Source organism: Electrona antarctica, assembly GCF_951216825.1.
Source record: "Electrona antarctica genome assembly, chromosome: 5".
Lineage (NCBI taxonomy): Eukaryota > Metazoa > Chordata > Actinopteri > Myctophiformes > Myctophidae > Electrona > Electrona antarctica.
Genome location: NC_136810.1, coordinates 52,057,283 through 52,083,395, shown reverse-complemented (window position 1 = coordinate 52,083,395; position 26,113 = coordinate 52,057,283). Strand labels below are relative to the sequence as shown.

General features: G+C 41.2%; 1 protein-coding gene across 4 annotated transcripts; it reads left to right on the top strand.

Moving 5' to 3' along the window:
* The first annotated feature begins 405 nt into the window (after positions 1–405).
* On the top strand, positions 406–25,842 carry LOC306923720 (nucleobindin-2-like). 4 transcript variants are annotated; one of them, XM_079501991.1, is made up of 14 exons: positions 937–1,104; positions 1,685–1,827; positions 3,095–3,256; positions 4,523–4,630; positions 5,628–5,760; positions 8,846–8,949; positions 13,492–13,677; positions 13,977–14,067; positions 15,253–15,311; positions 15,735–15,827; positions 17,323–17,412; positions 18,124–18,294; positions 22,809–22,857; positions 23,696–25,842. In XM_079501991.1, the coding sequence occupies exons 2-14, from the start codon at positions 1,825–1,827 to the stop codon at positions 23,797–23,799; spliced, it is 1,353 nt and encodes a 450-aa protein (XP_079358117.1). In that variant the 5' UTR covers positions 937–1,104; positions 1,685–1,824; the 3' UTR covers positions 23,800–25,842. The 4 variants fall into 4 exon arrangements, with proteins under 4 accessions (XP_079358116.1, XP_079358117.1, XP_079358118.1 ...); XM_079501990.1 differs by lacking the exons at positions 937–1,104; positions 1,685–1,827 and adding an exon at positions 406–468; XM_079501992.1 differs by lacking the exon at positions 1,685–1,827.
* The last annotated feature ends 271 nt before the right edge of the window (positions 25,843–26,113 follow it).

Genomic DNA, 26,113 nt, shown 5'->3' with positions numbered 1-26,113 from the left:
TCAAAACATTTAGAGACGTACAAATAGACACTTCTATATAGACAAAGAACAGTACAGGAATTCATCATAATGGAGGTAAAAAGGGAAAAGAAACATATACAGTGAGGGGAAAGGGGGGGGGGGGGGGGGCGGTGGGGGATTTTTACAGGGGCCAGTTTTGAATTGCAGCCATCCGTAGGTGCCCTTTGAGAGCGGTTTTGAAGGAGTCAAGGGATTCGCATGTCTTAATGACTGTTGGTAGGGCGTTCCACATTTTGGTGGCATAGGAGCGAAAAGAATTTAGTCCCTTGTTTGTGCCGAATCTGGGTTGAACATGATTCGTTGCACTCCCTCTGGTGTTGTGGGTGTGGACTTCGTTAACATTAAGGAAGTATCTACACAGGTACATGGGTATCTTGGTGGAGTATCGAATCTTGTGGACCAGACCCATTGCATGATGGGTAAATGCAGAGGACTGACACATTTAATGTGAGTTTTGGAGGCGTCATGTTATCAGCTTGTTGATAGAATTAGAAGATATGGGCTTGCTGGGCCAAAGAGGTTTTCTGAGTGATACTGATGTGATGACGGTATAATTCTTGGCTTGGTGACATTTGTTTTTATTATTAGGACATTCTTCATAAAACTAGTCAACAAAGATATGGCATGTTCTGTGTCAAACTGACATGCATAAGACTCTTGAAAAGGTTTGATAGGCCATGCCTTGTCAGCAAATCATATACTGTAGGATGTCATACCAAAGTGATCCATAAACTATTGATTAGATATTGATTAGATTCCAGATCTATCAGTTGGATTCATGTGTATTGTAACTTAAGACATTTAACAAGTGGTTAACAGTAATACTTAATCTGCTAAATTACCCCACTCTGAGAACCTATAGACCAGATACACCTGTTGAGGATCAGAATCTGCTTATGTGGAATTGGCCTCAGCTGCTATGCTCTGTGCATTGGCCAGTACTATGTCTTCTATTAAATCACTGCTTCAGCTTTAGTTCATTCTCTGTAGGCTATATTTGCATACAAACCAGACATAACATCTACATAATAAATGAAATAAAGTTGACTGTTGCAGTACGATTTCAGGATACTTTTATACCTGGTAAGTGTTTAACCTGCTTTCTACTGCCATATCAGCACTTTAAAGCTACCCGGTATGTTTTATTATCAACCTTGACACTGAAGTTACGGTTGAATTTAGATTGTGCTGTGTTTCTCTGCTTACACTGCTGTGTTGTCTCAATTGACACCAGAAACATATTTGCTGAATAATTAATATCCTGTGTTTACTATACTTGGTCTGAGATAAGTACATAACTATCGAGCTCAATGCTGCCACCTAGTGGTTTTGTGTACAGTCTGTGACTGTTTACTTAGACTGAGCTGAGTGCTCTTATTTTGTGTATTAATTATTTTATTTGTATATTCACAGTTTTTGTTAGCACGTTTATAACTTTTTTGCATTGTTTGATTGATTTAATTATTAGACAAATGTAAACAGCCTAGTAGTCACTGACTGACATTTGAGCTAAAAAAGTAAAACACAAAAACGTCCTGGGGACTTGTTTCCAACTGTAATATAATAAAGATGTGCGCATGATGACTGTCAAACACTCAAACTGTGATGGTGTAAACACTAAAAACCGCATGTCATGTAAACCAAACGCCACGTACCCCCACAGTCTGCCTCTACGCACCTTGACCACAAGGAAACGGGTTTGACTGACACGCCCTGTCGACCAATCGGCTGCCAACGCGACTATTTTCCAAAGAGAAATACATACTTTCACCCAATCGACGCTGAGGGGGGCGGGGCGTTGCCATGGTAAGTTCTAATAAGTGTCTAGGTTGCGCCCCGCTAAGAGGACAGGAGCGTGTTAACTGACAGACGGCTCTAAGTAAACAAGCGGCAGGCAGGCAGTCTATTTCTGCCAGTTAACGGATTGACTGAAGGTTTCTGAAGCCCAGAGGAAAGGGGAAGTAAGGACTAAGGAAGAAAGATAAACGTACGTGTAAAATGACTCAATTGCATTTATATTATACATGTATTCCTAGCATTGTTGCTTTGTAGATTATTTCTATCTCAATGTCAGAGGATGTTGACAATCAATGTTTTAAATAATGAAATGTTCTTCTCAAATTACATATATCTGGTTCTAATTGAGTCTAGAGACCTCATCACCATTCTAAAGTGGTGCATAGATATAACGGTACTTTGGTTGTCACATCATGGAATGATTGACAGGCAGGAAGAAACGCAACCTCTCTGTCGCACTGACCTGGTGGTCCTCCAACCGTCCGCGGACAATGGTGGCTGCTTCAGTGGTTTTAAAAACAAATCTCCAGCTATTCTGAAGCCAGTCAATTAGAACGTGAAGATATGGATATTAAATATGGAAAGATTATTTTGTGACAAGTTTGAAGTTGAGGAACGGGGGGATGGAGTTGATTCTAGAAAGTCCAAGGGTCATGTTTTATTTAATATTGCATAATTAGGCAACTAATTAGGCAACTATTACCTGTGTAATTAAGTGTTTAGTCAGTCACATTTCCAATGTTTTGTGGTTATAGTGTTCCAGTCATTTCCCAACACCTAAAGTAGGCAACATAGCCTGACTGAGCCTTTCTCTGGTAGGCAACTATACTGAGTCAGACATGAGAATGGCTTTAACCCCATGTAATGGGGAGTAACTGGCTGACTGTGGCCTGATCCACCACACACTTGCTTTTGAGATTAAACTTAAGTTGCTTAACTGTTCTGACTATGGGTGCTGTTTTGACTTGTAACTCAAACTGTGGAGATTGCATGGTAAGCTTCAAGGTTTCACAAGTGATGCTGTCCAATAGAAGCAACAGCATGTTCTGACATCAACATTGCCCGGCTGCAACTGCAAGCCGGTACTGAGAAAAGAATAAGACAATTACATTTATAAAATGTGGCCTAGTTTTACTGTTTTGTATAATTCGCAGTGTGGTCTTTTTTAAAATAGATTTTCTTTTCTGTAAATATTTTAATATAATGCTATGCCTAAATGAGGGGTCGGTGCCAGGGTTAAAGTGGTTAACTTGTTCCATCTTGTCCTCTCATACAGATGTGGATAAAAGCAGTACACAGGTGTAAAGCCTTGTGCTCCTGGGGCGGGCTGGTTCTGGTCACCCTGTGGATGAGTGCCCAGGCAGTGCCTATCGCTGTTGACAAGACCAAAGTCACCACCGGCACCGACACACCGGACCTGGAACCTCCAGAGTCGGCAGTGAGTAGAATTTAACATTAACAATCCTTCCTGTTCATATTACGTCCTGCCTCAACCCATTTTGACCTGAGATCAGATTCTAAAAATGTCTTCTACATCCTGACAGTTTTCTGAAAAAGCTATGTTTCTATGTCAGTGGTTCTTCGATTTTTCAAAAATAGCAGACCTACAAGCTCGTAGCGCGCCACTCGGTGGCGCGCTATGAGCTTGTAGATCTGCTATTTTTCAATAGCTAAAGCATAACATAATGCTAACACCAAAAGGGGTTCCCGCCCAGAATGGTTAACATACCACACAAATAAACATACCCGTAGGCCTATACAGATTATGAACAAAAATGAGAATAAATAAGACAATGTCATTTTACATCCTCCTCATTGACCGGGCCTTTTCAGGAAATGTATCATGTTGAAAGAGACGTTTCAGTTTCTCCAAGTCATCCAACCACACAAATTCTACCTTATTTAAAAGGTCTCTGCCTGATAGAGTTGTAGAAAACAAAATGACTTTTTATTTTGAATTTCCTTCAGATCACACAAACACTACTCAATATGAAGTATTGATGTATGTCAGCCCCATGATTTGGGCACATAAGAATTGTTTGTTTTGACAGGTTATACAGTACAAAAGTAGTCATGCTATGAAGTGAATATTTACTGTGTACCTGTGTACCTTGATATGATAAAAAAAGAGAAGTCCGCACAGGGAGCACACTGCAAAAGCTATAGGCTTTATTATAGATTTATGTTTCGACACGGAAGTCTGAAGAAGACATATGTTCAAGCATGTGTGTGCTTTTATGCGGCAACTCTGCAAGAATATAAACTTTATATGAAGGTGTTTTAATGCCTCAGAAAGAGGAAGGATGCTTTCAGTTTCAGCTTGAAGAAGATCTTTACTCTACACTAGAAATGAGTCAGCCAAAATGTCTCTTCTTCACTTGCACAGCCCTTTCAAAGTAGGCCTCTAGTATTGCAACCCAGTCTCTCCCCAACACGGTAAAATAACAGGGATTAGGAAACTGCAATTCCAAATAGTAGCCGGGTCCCCAAATAGGTATTATCAGTGATTTAAAAATGCCCCTATCTTTGGAGCGCCCGCTGACCAAGTGGTCCAGGCGCATGCCACATATAGGCTTTGGCCTGACAGCGCGTCGTGTGTTCGAGTCCTGTTCATGACGACCTTTGCTGCATGTCTCTCCCCTTCTCTCTTTCCTGAGCCCCTATCTTTGTTAATGACAACAACCTGCTGGGTTTTGTGCTTCAGGACACAGGACTGCACTATGACCGCTATCTCAGAGAGGTCGTCGAGTTTCTGGAGAAAGACAAGCACTTTAGAGAAAAACTCCAGAACTCAGATATGGACGCTATCAAGGTAGGACAGATACTGCTACTGAGAGAAGATATTCCATTGTTTACTACTGTCTACTACTGTCTACTACTCTGTTTTTGATTATTTGATTATTAATGTAGAGCGTAAAATGATGGTACAGTAATACATGAGACATCACTAATCCGATTATTTAGTTTCTTTGATCATTAATTTTGCTGTCGATCAATCTAATCAATTTCCCCCTGATTTATTTTTTATGATCAGTACTTTATTTAGATTTTTTACAAACAAACAGAAAAAACAAACACAAGCAACAACAACAGAATACGTATGCATGGATATTATGTATGAACACAAAAACAATATAAAACAAGGATAGACAAGATCATTTCCCCCTGATTTCTGAATATAAGACAGGGATGACACTATGGCCTATTGCCCGTCCAGGGCAAGTGAACTTTGGGAAAATAGAACATGACCTGTACCCATTGGGAAAGTGCTTTTGAGACCTTAATGTTAACACCTGTCAGGTAGTGATTAGTGCACTGTACTTGTAAACATGGTACACTCAAACAGCAAAATCAGGCGTATAATTATAACTCTGATATGCGTGTCTTAAGTACCAGGTCTTATGACTTAACTTAAGACCTGGAGGCGTGCGTGGTCAATGCTGTTTGGCCACTCAGAATAGCCAAATGGCATTGATCACGCCTCCAGGTCTTAAGTTAAGTAATAAGACCTGGTACTTAAGACACGCATAATACTGCCCAGTCTGAGAGTGTAAACCCTTATATGTTCGTTTTATACACTGTCAAAGTTAAATACATGCTCCACATTTGACTGCGTACCTACTGTACCTATTACACAGCAAGGGTTAGGTGTTCCACTCCCAGTGTGTAGCTCACTGGTAGAGCCCTGGCATTAGCAAGTTCAGTTTCCCCTGGGACCAAGCAGATTCAAATAAATTACAGTATGACACCCATGCGACTGTATGAGGTGTCCACCAAATATACAGTATGTTCTGTTTGTTTGTTTATAGCAAGGACAGCTTGCCAAAGAGCTGGACTTTGTTGGCCACCATGTACGGACCCAGCTGGATGAGTTGAAGAGACAGGAAGTCAGCAGACTGAGGACGCTCATCAAAGTCAAACATGACATGGAGAGCGGGGCCGGTATGTATGTGGTCCATCATGCTGAATGTATAGAGGGATTATGTCTAGTGTCTCTCTTTCACGTTTTAACTGTACAGAGTGGGCGGTCCTCCTGTACATGTGGCGGTGTGGCATTCTTTGCAGAAACTAAATGAGTCACATATACACATTGTACCAATACATGTCAAAATATATATACGGTTCTAAGAAAATATGCACAAAAAAACTTTAATTCGTAATTTTGGCCAATTTGGTATTATTTGAATAATAATATTTTATGATGGATCTATATGAATTGCAGTAATGTCAACAGAGATGCTATAGACTTTTTAGTCTGCAGCCTACAAGAGTCCTATCCTAAATTATATAACAGGCACATTTATTGGAATTTTATATCGCTCACATTATATGGTTGCTAACTTGCTACAAATCTGAGGAATCTGTGGAGCGATTCCTTATATTGAACGGTTTGAACCGTATAAAATGGTTCAGTGTACACTAGAAACATTTGGGGGGCATATATGAGAAGCTACTGCTACCCTTTTCAGCAACGTATTTGGTATTTTTGAGTCAACTAAATTCACAACTGATTAACTGATAATGTTGTCAGTTAACAATGTGTGGTGAAATCGTCAGCATAAGGAAGTGACAGTCATGGTGCGTTTACACGGGCAGATGCAAAGATACAGTCTACCATTCATTGTCAAAGGAAGCCAGCGACACAATGATGCATGTAGCTGCTCCAAATGATAGTCCCATTCGTCTTTGCGTCTGCCCGTGTGTGATTGATTGATTGATTGATTGAAATATTTATTAACAGTTTGCAGAATTACAGTACATTTCAAGCACAAACTCAATACAAAGGCTGTTAACTGTGAGTGGACGACCCAATTAAGCATTACACTTGTTTACAAGAGGGTCCACCATGTTCAATTCATCAAAACATTTAGAGACGTACAAATAGACACTTCTATATAGATAACGAACAGTGAATAGACAGTGAATGCAGCATCAGGCCCAAGAACATGACTCAAAGTACCGATACACCTCATCATACTAACAGGAGCTAAAGAATATCCTTAAGCACTTAAACTTTATATACTTTGTTGTACGCCAATTGTGGAAATAGCTGATATAAGGTTATGTTTTGTTCTATTTTTACATGCTCAAATGGGGATGCTATAGGGTTGTGGTTAAGACAAGACAAGACAAGACAAGAGGGTAGTTTAATTTATATATTTGAAAGTGAAAAAACTCTTGCAAAGGCTTATGCACGCAAGAGATAGACAAGGCACGGTTAAGGAACAAAGAATAACAGTTAAGGAAGGAAGAAAGGGGATGGCAAGAAAGTGAGAAAGAAAGTAAAATGCAGGCCTGGGCCATGGCTCAGTGGTCCAGGCACCTTGGTTGGTAATCCAGTCTGGCAGTGTGCCGCGGGTTCGACTCCCCATCCCGACGGCCTTTACTGCATGTCTTCCCCCCCCATCTCTCTCCCCATTTCCTGTCAGCCTACTGTCTGTCCCTCCATAAAATATATAAAAATAAAGGCGAAAGCCACAAAAAAAACATAAAAAGTAAAAGTAAAATGCAGAGTCTGAACAGCAAATCAACACATGGAAAGTGGTTTGAAATGGGATTCAAATCTGATTTTATAACGATGTCTAATTCTGGACACTCAGAAACTGAAGCCTGATTTATATTTTTTGCATGATCCCACTGAGCCTTTAATCAATTTTGGGCGGGAACCCCTTTTGGTGTTAGCATTATGTTATGCTTTAGCTATTGAAAAATAGCAGATCTACAAGCTCATAGCGCGCCACCGAGTGGCGCGCTATGAGCTTGTAGGTCTGCTATTTTTGAAAAGTCGAAGAACGACTGACATAGAAACATAGCTTTTTCAGAAAACTGTCAGGATGTAGAAGACATTTTTAGAATCTGATCTCAGTTCAAAATGGGTTTTAATACGCTGTGGGCTATTTTCTTCAATGTCTGAAAATATCACTTGCAAATAACAGTTAGTCCTACAGATCCTATTTGAGAAACAAGTGGGATTTGCAGTCTGAACAAAGGCTTATAGTGCTAGGAAAGTTGTGCAAGTATAAGCCAGCGTGTGCTTTGGAGAATGAAAAGATTACCAGCTAACAATATGCAACTTTGTCCTCACCTTCGTTGCCTGTCGTAGTAGTGTACCTCAACTCTTTTGTTATCAAAGCAAAGTTGATCCACTTTCTCTTAGCTGTATGCCCATTTTATGTCATGCAGTGTGGCGTGTGTTAGCGAAGCACCTTGATATGGAAGAGCCTTGATGAGAGCAGTGAGTGACGCGCATGACTAACTATATTTAGCCATAACGTAAGTGTGCTACTGATTGGTTCCCTCAGAATGCATGCACTTTTTCCCAGCAATATTGCATACAGTTACATACATACATACATACATACATACATACATACATACATACATACATACATACGTGCAACAGAGCATGCTTTTGCCTTTTTTTTTTTTTTAAACCTTACCCATTTTAACCAAATACATACATACATACATGCATGAATGGGAGTTGCCCAGTACAGTCTTCTGCTGTTGGCTACTGGGAGATGCCCAGTACCACCAAAGACAAGCCCATCCTTCTCCTGTTGGCTACTGGGAGCTGCCCAGCACGAGCACAGTCTTTTACCAATGTAATCTATTTAGACACAGAGCAGGTGTCATGTGTTGCCTTAATTTGTATGCTTGCTTTCTAACATCTTTGCCCAGGGCTGCTGGATGTGCAACTGAAGCCACGTGGTGTTTATATTACATTTACAGAAACATCAGCCAGTGTACAGTACACGCTGTCTCTGTGGACATAATGCAAAGAAAATGGAAAATCTACAGTATATGTAATTATCTCTTCACTGATACACCCCTAGCCTTGTCTGAAAGACAAGGCCTTGTCTTTCAGACAATGCTATGGACTACAAGGCTTTGACGAAACAGTTATGTAATCATCTCTTCACTGATACACCCCCGTCTTTCAGACAAGGCTATGGACCACAAGGCTTTGATGAAACAGTTATGTAATAATTATCTCTTCACTGATACACCCCTGTCTGTCTTTCAGACAAGGCTATGGACCACAAGACTTTGATGAGACAGTTTGAGTACCTCAACCACAAGAACCCACACACCTTTGAGGTGGACGACCTGGATCGCCTCATCAAATCGGTATGGACTGTTGTGATGGTTTACTACTATAATAATAATATCTCAAACTTATATAGCGCTTTTCTGAGTACCCGCTTTGCATGGGGGGGGGGGGGGGGGGGGCTTTACAGAGGTAACAACAAAATAAAAACAACTTTATTATAAAAAGGAAAACACTAAAAGCTAAAAAACATTAAAAAGAAAGACAGTGAGAAGGGTTATCTAGGGAAGGCAATATTGAAGAGGTGGGTCTTGAGGGCGGTTTTGAAAGTTTGGAGGGTGGGGGCATCTCTGAGTGCCTTAGGGAGGGCATTCCACAGGGTTGGGGCAGCAAAGGAAAAAGCTCTGTCACCCTACGTACGGAGTTTGGTTTTGGGGACGTCGAGGAGGTTTGCGTCACCAGACCTGAGGGAGCGGGAGGGGACATGACGTTTGAGGAGGTCACTGTAATGCATTACTTAAATAGTTATGTAAGGTAAACTGTGGTGCTCCCAAGAGTCCCAAGAAGAACGATCTTGTTCAGAAGAGGTCACAATTTAAACTTTTAACCCCATTTTGGGCGGGAACCCTTTTTGGTGTTAGCATTATGTTATGCTTTAGCTATTGAAAAATAGCAGATCTACAAGCTCATAGCGCGCCACGAGCTTGTAGGTCTGCTATTTTTGAAAAATCGAAGAACGACTGACATAGAAACATAGCTTTTTCAGAAAACTGTCAGGATGTAGAAGACATTTTTAGAATCTGATCTCAGGTCAAAATGGGTTTGTTCCAATGGTTTGTGACACCGATTCTGGAACTGCAATCATGCAGTCAACGGGGGTCCTCCTGGAGCTAAAATGTATACTGTTCTTCCACCAAACTGCTACAAACTAGTTCTACTCTGAGTTTAAAAAAAAGAACAGCGAGATCCATTTGGTGATGACTCGTTTAAGAGAATAAACACCCTGAAGTGTTCTGCCTTCAAGCCACATTAACTGTTCAAACGACACGCATGAGTGAACAAGTTTGTGTTATCAGGCCATGTTTGTACTGTGTATGCACATGGTAAACCCCCCCCTTAGAGCTGTTGTGTGGAAATAATAAAAAAGTTTTCTAGAACTGTAATTATGAAAAGAATCATTAACATGGTGAAACACATCTTGATGATGACATCATCAAGATGTGTTTCACCATGTTAAAATGATTTTTTTCAGACCTCTAGTTCTAGGAAACACAGAATGGGGGGACCTTTTTTATTATTTCCACACAACAGCTCTAAGGTATATTAATGACATAGTAAAATGTTGAAAATTAGTGGAATGCCCCTTTAACCCATTTAGGCCTGACGTCGAAATTTAAAAAAATATCTTCTAAATTCTGACAGTTTTCTGAAAGATGTTTCTGTATCGGTGGTGCTCAATAGTTCATGTCAAGAACCCCAATAATTATATGTGATTGGCCACCGACCCCCATCTGAAAATATGTTGTTCCAGGAACCCCCCAGAAGCAAAGATTTGAGTTAAAAACGTTGGCTCTGAAAGAATATATATTCAAAGATTTGTGCCATATTTTCACGATTTTTCAAAAATAGCAGACCTACAAGCTCGTAGCGCGCCACTCGGTGGCGCGCTATGAGCTTGTAGATCTGCTATTTTTCAATAGCTAAATTATAACACCAAAAGGGGTTCCTGCCCCAAAATGGGTTAAATGTAGTTGCTTGTTGTCAAGAGATGCGAGCTAGATTTACATTTTCCTGAGTAGAAATAAACACTACTACACAACATGCTGTGGAATTGATTAAGCTTAGCAGTAACTCTTGCGTTAACTTTTCTAACATGCTATACAATACATGTTCTCCAGAAACACTTCAAAAGGTGATTTTAATGAAAAATGTATAAAATGTGAAATGATTTTGTATTCTGATTTCCCCCATCCTGAATTCCTTGATTATGTGTGCCATATCACTCTGTATGAAATTAACAAATGTTGGATCGTTGTGTCTGTTAGTTCTGTTAACAAGACCGGCCCCTTTCACTTGTAGATGTGTTAATACATGGAGGCACTGAGGCGATCTATTTGTCCTTTGTTGAAGAAGGATGGCTTGCCCATGAGGTAACTTCCCAATCAGCTCTGACAGTGTAGTGACATGGGGAAACATGGGAACATATTGCCTGTGAGCTAAACTGGAAAAACAAACGGGGATATTTGCTTAACCCATTCTGGGCGGGAACCCCTTTTTGTGTTTTAACTAAGCATTATGTAATACTTTAGCTATTGAAAAATAGCAGATCTACAAGCTCATAGCGCGCCACTCGGTGGCACGCTATGAGCTTGTAGATCTGCTATTTTTGAAAAATCGTGAAAATGCGGCACAAATCTTTGAATATATATATATTCTTTCAGAAGACATTTTTTTTCCCTTTTTTTTCGACGTCAGACCTAAATAGGTTTAAAGAAAAGAAAAGACAAATCACAGGTTTAAATGTGTAATTTAAACCTGCTCTAAGACTGGAACTGGACCTGACGTCGAAATTTAAAAAATAATCTTCTAAATCATGACAATTTTCTGAAAGATTTGAGGCACAACAATTTTTCAAAAATAGCAGACCTACAAGCTCGTAGCGCGCCACTCGGTGGCGCGCTATGAGCTTGTAGATCTGCTATTTTTCAATAGCTAAATTATAACATAATGTTTACAATTTACAATTTAGCAGACGCTCTTAATCCAGAGCGACTTACATTAAAACACCAAAAGGGGTTCCCGCCCAAAATGGGTTAATGGTGGAATGAACCTCCTTGTGTGCTTGAATCTTGTATCCCTCTGCACGCCCCCTCCGGTCTCTGATGCTACAGTATAGGTGAATGGAATTATGGTTATGGAGGTATTCGCAATACTGTGGGTTTTTTAAATGGTTGAACCAAAAATGAAATAGTTGCCTTTATATTGCCTGTGACCCCCATAAGAGAAGATTTGTCCAACACTTTCAAGAGGTTTCTAATTATTTCGAAAATGACAGCTGTACAAGCTCACAACATGTCACATCGTGACGGGTTGGCAGCTTGTCTAAGGCCTCATTCACACGTACCAATCAAGCAATGTTTGGTCGTTTTTTGTTTTTTTTTGGGCCACCACAATGCTTTTCCAATGGGAGTCACATGGTTTGATCAAACATTTGTGTTCGATTGCTGATTGCTGATTGCTCCCCCCTCATCAAACAAAAATGTTTGGTCAAACCATGTGACTCCCATTGAAAATGAATTGGAGCAGCAATCAAACAGCAATCAGACATCACACACGGACCAAACATTTGTTGTGTAGGTGTGTACGAAGCCTCATCAGAGTGCTCATTCATGAATCGATTCAGGCGAGTTAGCATATTTGGACACAAAATGTTGGTGTCCAAATCAAGAAAATGCGGAAGTAGAGCATTCTTCCGGGTCCTTCAAACGGCACTGAGCAACTTCCATTGAAATGAATAGTGGAGGCCGGGCTGTACGTCCGCCCTTTGGCTCTAGTTTATCTATAACTCTATGGTTCCAACTTGGAATCAGGCAAGCTTTAAGTACCTCCCCCCCCCCCACCTCCCTCATACTGGATCAAGTATCATTAAATCTGATCAGCTGATAATTAATGAACCAGAGACATAGACCTTCTGCTTTGAGGTAGTCATTTATTAACAATCTTTCCTACAATAAAAGCTCTCAATAAAAACGTCTATGCTTCTCAGTTGACGGCAAGCAAGCAGAGTCAGAAAGACTGAGAGCACGTGGCATTAAGGAGGGCAGGAGAATAAAACAACGCTAGCCACACTAGCCACCCAGCTGTGTTCATGACATTCTAGAAATGTGAGGAATGATCAAAGATCACATGACCAAATCATATCTAGAGATGTGTCGGCCTTAGATCTCTACCCACTCTCTCAGGGGGGAGGGGCGTTCACTCGTGTGCACCCTCGGGGGACATAATTTCCATTGCCTGAACTAATCACAAAGAGCATGTTTCTAATTCAAAATCATCAGAATGATTAGAGTGTTGTCACTTCCACATCTGCATTTGACATTCATATTCTGGAGACAGGAATATTTATGATGCCTTATTCTTATTTATAGTTAGTTGTATGACGGTGTCTTGTCCTGTGCTGAAAATGGCAAATCTACAAGTGACACGTTGTGACTTGTGAGATTTAATTGCCATTTATGGCATGGGACACCATTGTGTATATATATGACTTAACTATAAATCAGACTTTACATTTACTGACTGGGATGCTATTTGCTTTTGCTCTTGGCTGCACTCCTTGGTTGCTTCTAATAGTGACGATTGAGCACTTCAATTTTTACTGTGCTGTACTGGATAGCAGTGTGTGGGCCATCCTCATTGTTCTTAACCTCATAGGTATTAAGACTACTAACAAAATCATGGGGTTGAAACCAGCTGATCTGCAGAGCATGTCATCATCACCCCCCTATTCTATTTCTATCATTTATCTCTGCAATGCATTGTCCACTAACTGAAGGCCCACACGCCACCCGAAGTGAGTCCGTCTTGATGTTTGTTCTCTCTGTGTGTGTGTGTGTGTGTAGGCCACCAGTGACCTGGATAACTTCGACAAGGAACGCCACGACGACTTCAAGAAGTACGAGATGTCGAAGGAGCACCAAAGGAGGGAGAAGCTCAAGGACATGGACGAGGAGCACCGCAAGATGGAGGAGATTCACTACGAGGAGCTGAAGAAAAAACACGCAGAACACCCCAAAGTCCACCACCCTGTGAGACACGCAAGCACGCACACGCGCACACGCACACGGTTTAATTGATCACACTGTCACCTAGTTTAGATTTTGTAAGGATGGATGTGTAATATTTAACACCATTGTCTACATTGTTCCAAATGGCATTTATTGGGCATTCAATTCATAAAACATTTTCATTATATGAAATGTGGATATTAAAAATGTGTGTGTGTGTGTGTGTGTGTGTGTGTGTGTGTGTGTGTGTGTGTGTGTGTGTGTGTGTGCGCGCGACTGTGCATGTGTGTGTGCGTGCGACTGTGCGCGTGCGTGTGTAGGGCAGTCAGGACCAGCTGAAGGAGGTATGGGAGGAGACAGACCACTTGGACCCAAAGGACTTTAACCCAAAAACCTTCTTCAATCTCCACGGTAACCAAGTTTCACATTTGTAAATGTGCTACGCAATTGCAAGGCATGTGACAAATTATAGATGAAATTAATGATTGCTAACACATAAAGAGTAAGTCTTGCCAACACATTTGCTCTACATTAGGGCTGTCCCCAAATATTCGACTATGATTGGTCAAATGTTTAGGCAGCTACAGGAAAACATTTTTTTTGTTTTTTTTGTGCAAGATTAGCAGTCTGATCAGTCTGATTGCCTAACATAAAAAAAATGCAATAGAGAATTATTCCATTTGGGCTGTGGGGGGTGCTATAATGTCTGATTTAACATAAACTTGCTTGGTTTCTCTCAACAAATAATGATAACATATTTTTTCAAACAAACTAACAAATTAGGCCCCAATCTTTAAGTCAAATTAAAAAAATTCCAACCAGTGTGAAGTGAGGGGCGCTAATATATTAAAGTCCAGCTCAAGTTGATTAGGTGATGTAATGGTGATGTAAAACAAACATCGCCAACACAAACATTATGCCATTAACAATAAAGAGACAATATGACGTAATGAGGGACAATAAGACGTAAACTTTCCCTTCATTGTCAATGGCGTTTTTAAAACAAACATTGAACTAAAAACAAACATTAAACCTGTGTATAGCAAAAACAAACATCAACTAATCGACTAATAGAGGTCAGCCCTGCTCTGCATGTAAAATGTCTTGAGACAATTGATTTATAGCAATATACATACTGTATATAAGATTGCATTATATTGAAATATTAATAGAAAATGTAATTGATTTATTTATGACCTTGATCTTTCACCTTTTGGACCCAAAAGTGAATGAACTCTACTGGGCAACCCATTGATCATATCCCACCAAGTTGCATGGGTACCTATCCGTTCTCATGTTATTTCGATCAGAGACACCAGACAGAATTTGTAAAGTGACAACATGATGCAGTGGGACATATCACAGATGGAGAATGATTTAATTCTCCAAGAGAAATTCAATGTGGCAAACCTCATCTTTCTCCACCTAGACTTTTCCGACCAATAGTTATCCATCAAATCATCCCCGCCATGTCTCATTAACCTTCCCCCCCCAGACAGACAGACAGACAGACAGACAGACAGACAGACAGACAGACAGACAGACAGACAGACAGACAGACAGACAGACGAGATGAATCTGGTCTTTTTTTTGCAGACACCAATGGAGATGGCTTCTTCGATGAACAGGAAATGGAGGCTCTCTTCACTAAAGAGGTGAAAATGGTGCATGTTTATTACTAGCTCTGGTTTTATATGCATCAGTCATACAATGGGACTGAAGAAGTGTGTGTGTGTGTGTGTGTGTGTGTGTGTGTGTGTGTGTGTGTGTGTGTGTGTGCGCGCGCGTGTGCGTGTGCGTGCGTGCGTGCGTGCTGGCAAAGTATTGTGGTGTCTCTGCTATAATTGGCAGCCGTCATATATGGCGGAGACGCTGTTACTTATACCCATAGAGTACTGAGTACTGTTACTTATGCCCATAGAGTACTGTGTGACATGCCTGTTGTATCACGAAAACACATGCCATGACTTTGCAGATGTAACTTCAATGCACCTATAATATTTATGTCCTTGTATGCATATCCTTTGTGTGGTCATAAATAAATGGTTAAAATGTGTGTGTGTGTGCGCGCGTTTCAGCTGGAGAAGTTGTATGACCCCAAAAGTCCGGATTATGACGGGATGGAGATGGAGGAAGAGAGGCTGCGTATGAGAGAACACGTCATTAAGGAGGTCAGAGAGACACACCCACAACGACGCTGTCCACCGTGTCATAACTGTACCTACTGTATGGACACACCTTCATGTGTCCTCCACGTTTTCATGGTTACTCAGATCAAATTGTGTCATGGACAGATGTATTTGAATTTGTTTTCTTTTTACTGTACCCGATATGGATGCACTGGCTGCTTGTCTAATTTCCTGAATTGTGTCAGTGAAGGAGGCAAATTCATTGCAAGCTCTGCTGGATAATATTGGTTCTCAGGCTACTGACACACAATAGTTTGTTGGTTTGTCAACAGTAGTAAACAAAGCTGTCCATTCATTTTGTTTTTGGTAATGATGTCAGAGTTCCAAATTATAAATGCAAATAATCTTTTTACAGATGTCATAATGCTACCTGTGTTCAGCTTTTCCATATGCTCGTTTAAAAAAAAAAATCCATGTAGATATTTTCCTACCAGAGACCACCTTAGCCTTAAGGTGGCCTTACACTAGCTGATTTTTTTCAATCTGAAATCTGATAGCACCACACACTACAGGATAATCGGAGCGGGGCAGAGCAAATATCAAACATTATTGATGTTGATCGGGCCGATCGCGCTTTGAGCGGTCGGGCACCCCCTGAGGGTCAAAAATGCCCGATTATCGGCTAGTGTAAGGCCACCTTTAATGGATACAATAGCATCAATAACTTTTGTAATTGTATGTATGTTTGTATGTATGTTTGTAAAAATTCCATGACCGAGACCCAAGAGATGGTCTGAATAAATATTTCAATGGTGAAAATATATAATCACTCTGTTATCTCCTCCTTCTGTTTCCTCTTGTCCTTAGCAGCGGCAACAGATGGGTAACACAGGAAGTAAAATATGTTAGAGATAATAAAAAAACGTTTACTCCTTAAGCAGTTGTCTGCGTTCCCAGAAAAAGTTCATATTGTTGATAAAATACACTAAATAGTCAACATGCAGTTGAGAACCTGAACAATCTGCTGAATCTCTCAACTCCTCTCTTGATGAAATTAAATTAAATTAAATGATTACTATATTTACCCAGGGTATCTGGGCTAAGCTCAAGAACTTGTTTCCAGCCAGGCCCTGCTCATAGAACACATTTCATCGTAGTGGTTCAATGCCTTGTTCAAGGGCACTTCAGCGGTGGTAATTTGAACGTGTCGGACAGCTGATTCGAACTGGCGACGTTCCGGTATCAAGACCGCTCCGCTATCCGTTCGGCCACCGCTGCCACAATTGATAATCACATGGACATTCAAAAGCTGACTGTGTTCAACAGATCAGATTGTTTCTGTATTTCAGACCTCCTAGAGACCTAGACAAGAGTCTAGGCAGTCTTGTAGGAGTTGTCTGTCTACTACGTACTGTCTTCTCTTGACTGTTTGTTTTTCTCTTGTATTCATGTCTATTAGTTTAAGTACTTTCTAACTCCTTTTTAAAAGGTGATAAAAATGTATACTGACATTTTTTCCATGTGCGTCCATGTCCAGGTGGACACCAACAATGACAGGCTGGTGTCCAGGGATGAATTCATGGCTGCCTCCCAAAAGAAGGAGTTCCAGGAGCAAGAGCCCTGGGAGGTGAGATAACCAAACGCTACAAACAAGGTTTTATATTTAGTTCATAAACTGTTTTCTTTCTTCTTCTTTTTTTGCCAATTTGTCCCTGTAATGAGGGACAGGTGGTGTGCTTATACTTTATACTTTTATTTTTTGCAGTGTTATATTGTGTTTGGTTACAGTCAGTTCTTCTGTAACTCAGTCTGTATCACCTTACCCTTGCTATTCATACATACAACCAACCAGTTGGCCTTAAGTGCCTCTAGTAAGTTGTATTTATTCTATGTGTTCTTGGCTTGACACTACTCAGCCTGACTTCATAGATGTGTGTGTGGGGGGGGGGTGTTATTGTAATTATCATCATTGCAAACAGCGGCTTGTTCATCGTTAAAATGCCCCTATCTGTATATAACACGCCTATTATGTTGTTGTCCTCATACCTGACGAAGACCCACAAGGGGTCGAAACGTTGTCATCATTTATTATTAAATAAAATTCCAGTGGGAGCTACTCAACAGTGTGTGGACATTCTCTCCTTCTCTTAAACAGAACACATTAGACAAAACAAAATCATGCATATATAGTGTACTGTAAGAGAGAGGTGAATATTAGGAATGGGGAAGGAAAAGATAATACAATTATATCTCCTCACCTACAGTACTTCCCTTGGACCCCTCTTCTCTCCCGTCTCTTCTTTCCCCCTCGGACGCTAAATATCTAAAATTCACCCAGACCGTGGAAGACAACCCCGTGTACACAGAGGAGGAGCTGAAGGAGTACGAGGCGCATCTGGCACAGGAGGAGAGCCAGTTGCAGCAGAAAACGGCGGAGCTGCAGAAACAGCACGACGAGCTGCAACAGCAGCAGGATACGCTCGACGCCCAGAAGAAGGAGCTGCAGGAGGTATAAACACACCTGGAAATCCAACCCGAATCTACAAATACATCAATTTGTACAGCTGTCCCTGTGCCCCAGAGCTACACACACATCCTTATATGTCCTAAGAAGGAATCATTATACAATAATACATTCATTATATTGTATAAAAATCACACCCGTGTGAACTGAGTGGTGCAACTCCCCCCCTCCTCTCTCTCTCTCTCTCTCTCTCTCTCTCTCTCTCATTAGCAGGCAACAGTGCAGCACTATCTCTCTCTCTCTGTTTCTGGCACAACAGCGCCCCTACTGGTACTCATGAGTCACACACAAACATAGTCACACACAAACATAGGTTAACACGGACATTGCTGTTCCTTGGAGTGGTTGCACCACTCAAAAAAGGTAGCTTCTGTACCATACAGTACAGAAGCCTATGTGAATGATATGGTTTCCACTAGAGAAAAATCGTGAAAGCTTGATGCAGAATAATATCAAACAATCTCTGGTACTTACCGTTCCTCTTTAAGAAGTGAAGAGCATCTTTATATCCCTGTTTACACATGGTTTTCAAAATCTGCACCCAAAACAAACAAACACAAATATACACCTGTCATTAGACCAAGGGGCCAGTGAGGCTATTCAACGTTGAAGCTCTGGGCCCTAGTGGTAGGAGGAGGGACTACAGGCGGACCCGTGGATTCATGACCGGGAAACCCCGTGCAGCTGGGCTTTAACATGTAGGACCATCACTCCCTACGTCACCCCGGACCTCAAATTTGAGGTCCGGGGGAGGTACTTCCGGCAGTCTTCCGGGTGCTTCAAAACGCCACTGAGCAACTTCCACTGACATGAATAGCTGGGGGGGCGGAGCTTCGCGCCAGTTCAGTCTCTATCCTTTTATATACTCTATGCATTAGACAGACAGATCCATAGAGGTAACTCCAGTTCATCTAAGCCAGTTACAAGGCACCAATCAATTAATTCTGTGTGTTTCAACTCGCATGTGTGATTTTGGTGTGTGAATAGAGGTGAATAGGGTGTAAGTGACCAAATTACCATTGGATCTGGGGGGGAAAAGCGCCCTGGGGACTCTGTAGAGGTTTGTGAGGGTGAACTGGATGCTGGTGTTGGTGACGCGCAGTTCGTGTATGTTGGTCGAGGTGGTGTCCCGGGGACAGATGTCGCTCTCTCCCGAAAATGGCGACACAGTGATGGTGTTTTTCAACTCGTACTGAGGCAAGTTATCTGAGAGCCCTCCGTCTACGTATCGCTAAGTCAAAGACAAACCGTCATCATGAGCCAGTGTGTGAATCTCATTAGAAGCCTGTTGTGTTTCGTCTCATAGCTCTCTGCATTTTCTTTTCCATTTCTCTCTCTGCTGTGCTCCATGGAAAACTAGGATTAATTCCACTTAATTAGTTAATTAGTGGTTAATGTTTTAACTTTGGAATAATCTGTTTGTAAGAAGCTTGAAATTCCTGTGATGTGTGCCAACTGATAAAATAGCAGGTTGTTTGAAAAGAACAGAACAACCCTCAAGCCCGAGCCAACAGAGTCACATGTGGTACTAGCACTCTCGCTCTGAACACATCCTAGTGACAGGCCCCCACGTAACAAACGCACGCACGCACGCACGCACGCACCACAACACAACACAACACAACACAACACAACACAATCTACACAACACAACACAACACAACACAATCTACACAACACAACACAACACAATCTACACAACACAACACAACACAACACAACACAACACAACACAACACAACACAACACAACACAACACATTTTACAAAGACAGGGTCACTAGCGGGTACGGAGCGTCCGGTTGCAAGAGCTTGTATTGCTCAATGATAGTTCCTAGAAAAGGCCTAATGTCCTGTGAAATATCTAGGAATGATCTGACTTATTACTTACTTACTTACTGCCCTTTATGCCGGCTGGCATGTAGGGCAGCAACAAAGGATCTCCACTTCAGTCTGTCCTGGGCCAGCGTCTTTATAGATCCCCAGGTGTGATGCAGGGTCTTCAACTCTCCCTCCACTGTCCTACGCCATGTGTTCTTGGGTCGGCCTCTTTTGCGTTTGCCCTCTGGTGTCCAGTTAAGTGCAGTTTTGGTGATGTTGTCTTGTTCTCTACGTATTACATGCCCAATCCATTTCCACCGTCTTCTCATAAGGATGGTATCCATGTTTTCTTGTTTACACAGATCAAGAAGGTGTTGGTTGGAGATGGTTTTGGGCCAGAATATTCGTTGGATTTTCCTTAAGCTTTTGGTGTGGAAGGTTGACAGTTTGTGTAGATCATTTTCCGTCGTTCTCCAACATTCGGAACCGTATAGCAGGGTAGACAGGACACAGCTCTGGTACAGTCTAAGTTTGGTGTTGGTGCTGTACTGGGCCGACTTCCAGACGTTGTTAAGCCTCTGTAAGGTGTTTCTGGCCTTGCTGAGCCTGCTTGTGATGTCGTTACCTGCGCCTCCATCATGACTTACTACGCTGCCTAAGTATGTGAAATGTTCTGTTGTGGGTAGGTTTATTCCTTCTATGTGTACTGGTGTGGGGTTTGGGATGTTGAGCACCATCAGTTCTGTCTTCTTCTGGTTGATCTTCAGACCTACTTGCTTTGCAAAAGTGTTCAGACGACTTGTTTTCTCTTGCAACTGTTGGTGTGTGTGGGAGAACAGAGCCAAGTCATCTGCAAAGTCGAGATCTTCCAATTGAGAGAAGAGGGTCCATCTGATGCCTCTTGGTATGTCTTCGGTGGTTCTTCTCATAACCCAGTCTATGACCAGGTTGAAGAGTAGTGCAGACATAACGCAACCTTGCCTCACTCCTGTTTTGACTGCGAAACTGTGTTGACTATTTCCAATTTGGCATGTGAAGTTGTTATAGAAACTTTTGATGAGAAGGACAAGTTGGTTTGGTATCCCATATGAACGTAGTATTCTCCACAAGCTGTCTCTGTGAATACTATCGAAAGCCTTCTCGAAATCCACAAAGTTTATATACAGTTGCCTCTGCCACTCTGTACATTGTTCTATGATGTTACGTAGGGTGAATATATGGTCAATACATCCCCTGCCTTTTCGGAACCCTGCTTGTTCCTCTCTAAGTTTCTTGTCGATTGCATCCGATAGTCTTTGTATAATAATTTTGGCAAGGATTTTGCTGGGGATCTGACTTATGCTACAAAGAATTTGCAAAGCACTTTTGCCAAACACATGTCATTCAGAACAAACACATTTTGTCAAAAGGGCGTCAGGATGTTTGTGGAAAAATAAAAAACAGCAAGAACAGATCCCAATTCAAGTATAAGATCAAAGGTCAATAATTTTGTCCAATCAAATTCAAGTAAAGAAAGGGTGTGTTTGCCAGTTACACATTTATGTTTATTTTGAATGATTAACTAATTTCATATAAATGAGATAATGGCTGATAAAGGCGATGCATTCACATGTGTAACAACACAATACTTGATCCACTTACCACACCTTGTAGCATAGGGGGAATGAAGCCACAGTACACAGGAACGTAGGCACTGCATATACATGCCTGTTAAAGACAAAATAAAAATATATGGTTAGAGGAGAATGTGTAGCTTGTTAGCCACATGAACCGTAGCGTCCCTATTCTGGGCATGTAATAATCATTAAATAGCAGATCTACAAGCTCACAAAATGTAGCAATGAAGCTTTGTGAAGGATAAAGTATAGATCCCTGGAGGACATCAGTCAACCAAGTAGATTGGGTTTAAAGGGTTTTAATTTGTTTTAACTTAAGCTGTATGAAATACTTGCCATTAATATAGTGGTTGCAACTCTATTATTTGATTGCCTGAGTCCCGTGGTGGGAGTTCTGCTCTGGTTCTGGTCAATATTAAGTAGTTCCGGTAATGTTGTGGGGGGCACTGGGGCCACGCAGTAAAAGTAAATGAATTCACAAAACTAACGTCATTTGTATTGTTGACCTATTTCTAAAATATTAGCGCAACTTTCGTTCAACTTTGACACCCCTATCACATGGAACTATTTTTTAGTAAACTATTTTTTAAGTTAAAAAAAAATCAGAACTATAAAAAGGTTATTTTACAGTGGGATTGGATATCCAGCTTTCTGTTAATATTAATGGCAATTAATGAGCAGGTCAGCAGTTGGGGAAACCAACTCAGGTCTAGCCACCTGTCGGAAAGCTGGTACATTGCGGCTGGTAATTATATGTCCATTTTGTCACGTAACCATTCAACGAGTCAGCATTCAGAGCTCATGAATCCTGGCTGGTTTTATAAAATTATGAAGTGATGCATTTGGATGATGTTGACTTTTGGAATTAAAGCTTAATAAATTCCATTAACCTTGGCATCTTGTAGGAGGAGGGGGGGGGGGGGGGGGGACACACGACTATATTTAGCTTGATCTGTTCTTGTCAGCAAGCGACATGTGCTATATGGTAGCCTCGGAAACCACAGGCGTTTTGATAGTGCTATGGAGGATAGGTTAGGCTTTATATTGTCATTCATTCCCTCAGGCAGTACAAGAAATGGAGAAGAAGAAAGCAGGTCCACCTGAGGTCAAAGGTCAGTATGGGTTGTTGTTGCTAATGAGGAGGATATGATTGCGAACGCAGTGAGCACTAACTATGAGACCTAGCAGAACATGTCTGTCTGTGTGTCACGCTGTAACACCACCCGCCCGCCACCAGAGGGCGCAGCTGTATCACGCACAAAACACACACACACACACAAAACACACACACACACACAAAAACTTAACTTAAAAAAACCTTAAAAAAACACCTTAAAAAAAGAAAAAAAAAAGAACTTAAAAAAAACCTTAAAGTACGTAATTCATTCTATAATTGTTGTTATTGCAATTTACGAGCTGCGTTCGCTTCCCGCGCTCACGCGTCTTTCTTGTTCAACAGTGTGTGACTTTCTCCACCACTTAACATTTATTCACTGGCATTCAGGACGACAATGACACGTCTGGCATCCAGTCACATGTTGTATATTGACAAATCTACGCTCCTCTGCTTTTGATATCCCCTCTGGTCATTCATTTTTATCGTCGTTTTATGTCTTATGTCGTTTTATGTCTGCGTCTGGTCAGACTGAATTAACTCAATGGTCGCCAAGGACTTATTTAACTTCTTTTTCATGATGTCCTGGAGCGCCAAGGACGTGTTTTTCGTGTTTTATAACATGGTAAAAAACTTTTTTTTTGAAAAAAATTAAAATATATAAAATAAAAGATATATGGTGGCGGTCTGGGCCTTTTGGCGCCCCCTGGTGGCGATGAATTTAAATGCATGCATTTCCTTTTGGGAAATGTAGACAGTCTGATATGATATTCTATTTCTTTACGTGCATTCAGGATAATGTTGGCATCTTCCTCTTCTGTGTTCTGTCTGTGTAGAGCCAGGAGCACCTCCCGCAGGCGATAAAGCCCCAGCTATAGCGGAAAGCAGTCTGCCTATGTCTCCTGATCACCATCAACCACCGGTGTCCGTGCACTCTTAGCAGGTCCTGTTTGTGGATGGATGGATGTGTGTGTGTGTGTGTGTGTGTGTGTGTTTACAGGGCATGAGTTTGTTGTTTCAGAGGGTATACAGTAACGGTACATTACCACGTTCCTCTTCGTACTGTGCCAATCTGTGCCAATCTCACCAATGCAGTTACACAATCAAGAGTTGAAATTATCACCGGTCCATTCCCCCCCTCCTCCAATAGCTATTTCGTTAGTTTGGTTCCTTTATTATTCCTTTTTCGTCCCCAACAGGGTGTCTGTTCTGCAGTGGGAATGGATTTGGGTTCCCCAATAGGCGGCCCGAGGGCCATTTGCGGCCCGCGGAGCGCCCCCTTGTGGCCCCTGGAAGAATTAAGAACATGTTTTTTTTTTTTTTTTTTTAGGGGGTCCCACTCCCAGATATAAATGGCATTAAATGGGGGTCAGTAGCCTATGCATGTCAAACTGGGCATCCTTTTCAAATGGGGTCTTTTCCTGAAAATGAATTTTCAGGGCAAGACCTCGACCTCGTGCGTGCGGACTCGGCCCCCAGCCTGGTACCCTAGTCAAAATATGGCCCTTGAGGAAAATTAATTGGGGAACCCTGACATTTCATCCAGTAAATCAATGTTGTGTTTTAACATGCCCTAGCCTAGAGCATCTATTCGCCATTGGAGTGATTGGTGCTTTTGTTTGTGAATGTATAGAATTTATGTTTTTTTCTCACCTGAAGTGTCTTGTTAATGGGTATGTCGGGAAAAAAAACCCCTAAAAAGGTCAATATTTAAAAAAATAACAGAATCCTGCATGCAATTGACTTGTACTGTAGGCTATACTTTAATAGCCACGTTTCAGTCACAACTCACAAGATATTCAATCAGGCAAGAGTTCAGGCTTCAGACCAATCAGGCAAGAGTTCAGGCTTCAGACCAATCAGGCAAGAGTTCAGGCTTCAGACCAAAATGGTGATGATGATGCAGATTCCACTGGAAGTTTTGCATTCGGATGCATTTTTATGATTTTTGTTTAAAAAAGGTACATAAAGGCTTCAGCAAACAGAATGTTTTTAGGCTCATGTTAAACACAGACCATATTTCTTTTAGCATAAATCAAACACCCCTATGGCAAAAAGCTTTGGAAAAAACGCGTTGTTTTAGGACTACGAACTGTATAGCAATTTATTAAAATATAGCCCACAATACAAGTGAACACAATGTGTGTCAGCCACGTGACTGCGAGATAATGCACTGCAGCTTGGTTATGAATGAACTATACTCATGAGTTTTCATGTCGTTACATAAGTTTGGCACCTATTCATAAAACAAGAAACACTGTAGGCCTATTCATAAAATGAAAAGATATTTTGACCACTAAATGTAATTTTCTGAAGCCATTGTCTTACATTTCATCATGGTCATTTCTGTATCTTCATATATTGATACTGACAGTACATTCAATTACTTCCAAGTCCCAACTAAGCATAGTCCGGCAGCCGGGGGTGTGGAGTGGGAAACCAGCAGCAGCCGCCAGCAGAAAACAATTTTATTTTATTTTATTTAAATTCAATTCATGTGTTTATTGTGCCAGTTTACAACTTTCAGCCTGGTTTGTCAGGTCTAACTACAAGCTCGCAACAGGTCGTGATGTGTTGCATTGTGTCCTTGTAGATTTTTTTAAAGCCTTACCTTCAGCATTTGAGCATTTCTTTGGAAGTGGAGTGATAAAGATACAATATGTGGGTTTACAGTCAGATCCAAATCTGAAAACGATTTATTTAATGAGTGTATGGTTTCAGAAGCTATGTGTGTTCATTAAAGTATGTTCAGTATGCTCATTTGGAAACTGAAGGGAGTTCCTTCAGAGACAAATTGACATAATATGAAGTCATTAATTTATGTGGGTGGTGGAGGGCCCACATATAGTCACATTATTATCAGGGGGCCCCCCTGCGAGTTCCCCAGCAGGAACCCCTTGGATCCTCTCTAGATTACAGACACACCAAAGCATATTCACAGCATTTTTTTTTTGTCTTGATAAAATTCATTTGCAATATTCAATACTTTGTGATTTATTTATTTAAAGCTCCGATATGACATTGTTCTTGTGGAGCAGTTCATCTTCTACACCCCCCCCCCCCCCCCCCCCCACAACTTGCTGTGCAACAAATCCATAATGCTGTATATGGTTTGAATCATGAGAGGCCATTAAAAGATGACAATGAGACAGCATAATGGATTCTGTCTTTTATTATACATACACGTAAGCTACAGCAGGGTATACAGGCTCATACATTTATTATTATGCTACATAAATAATCACGTGTTTTGC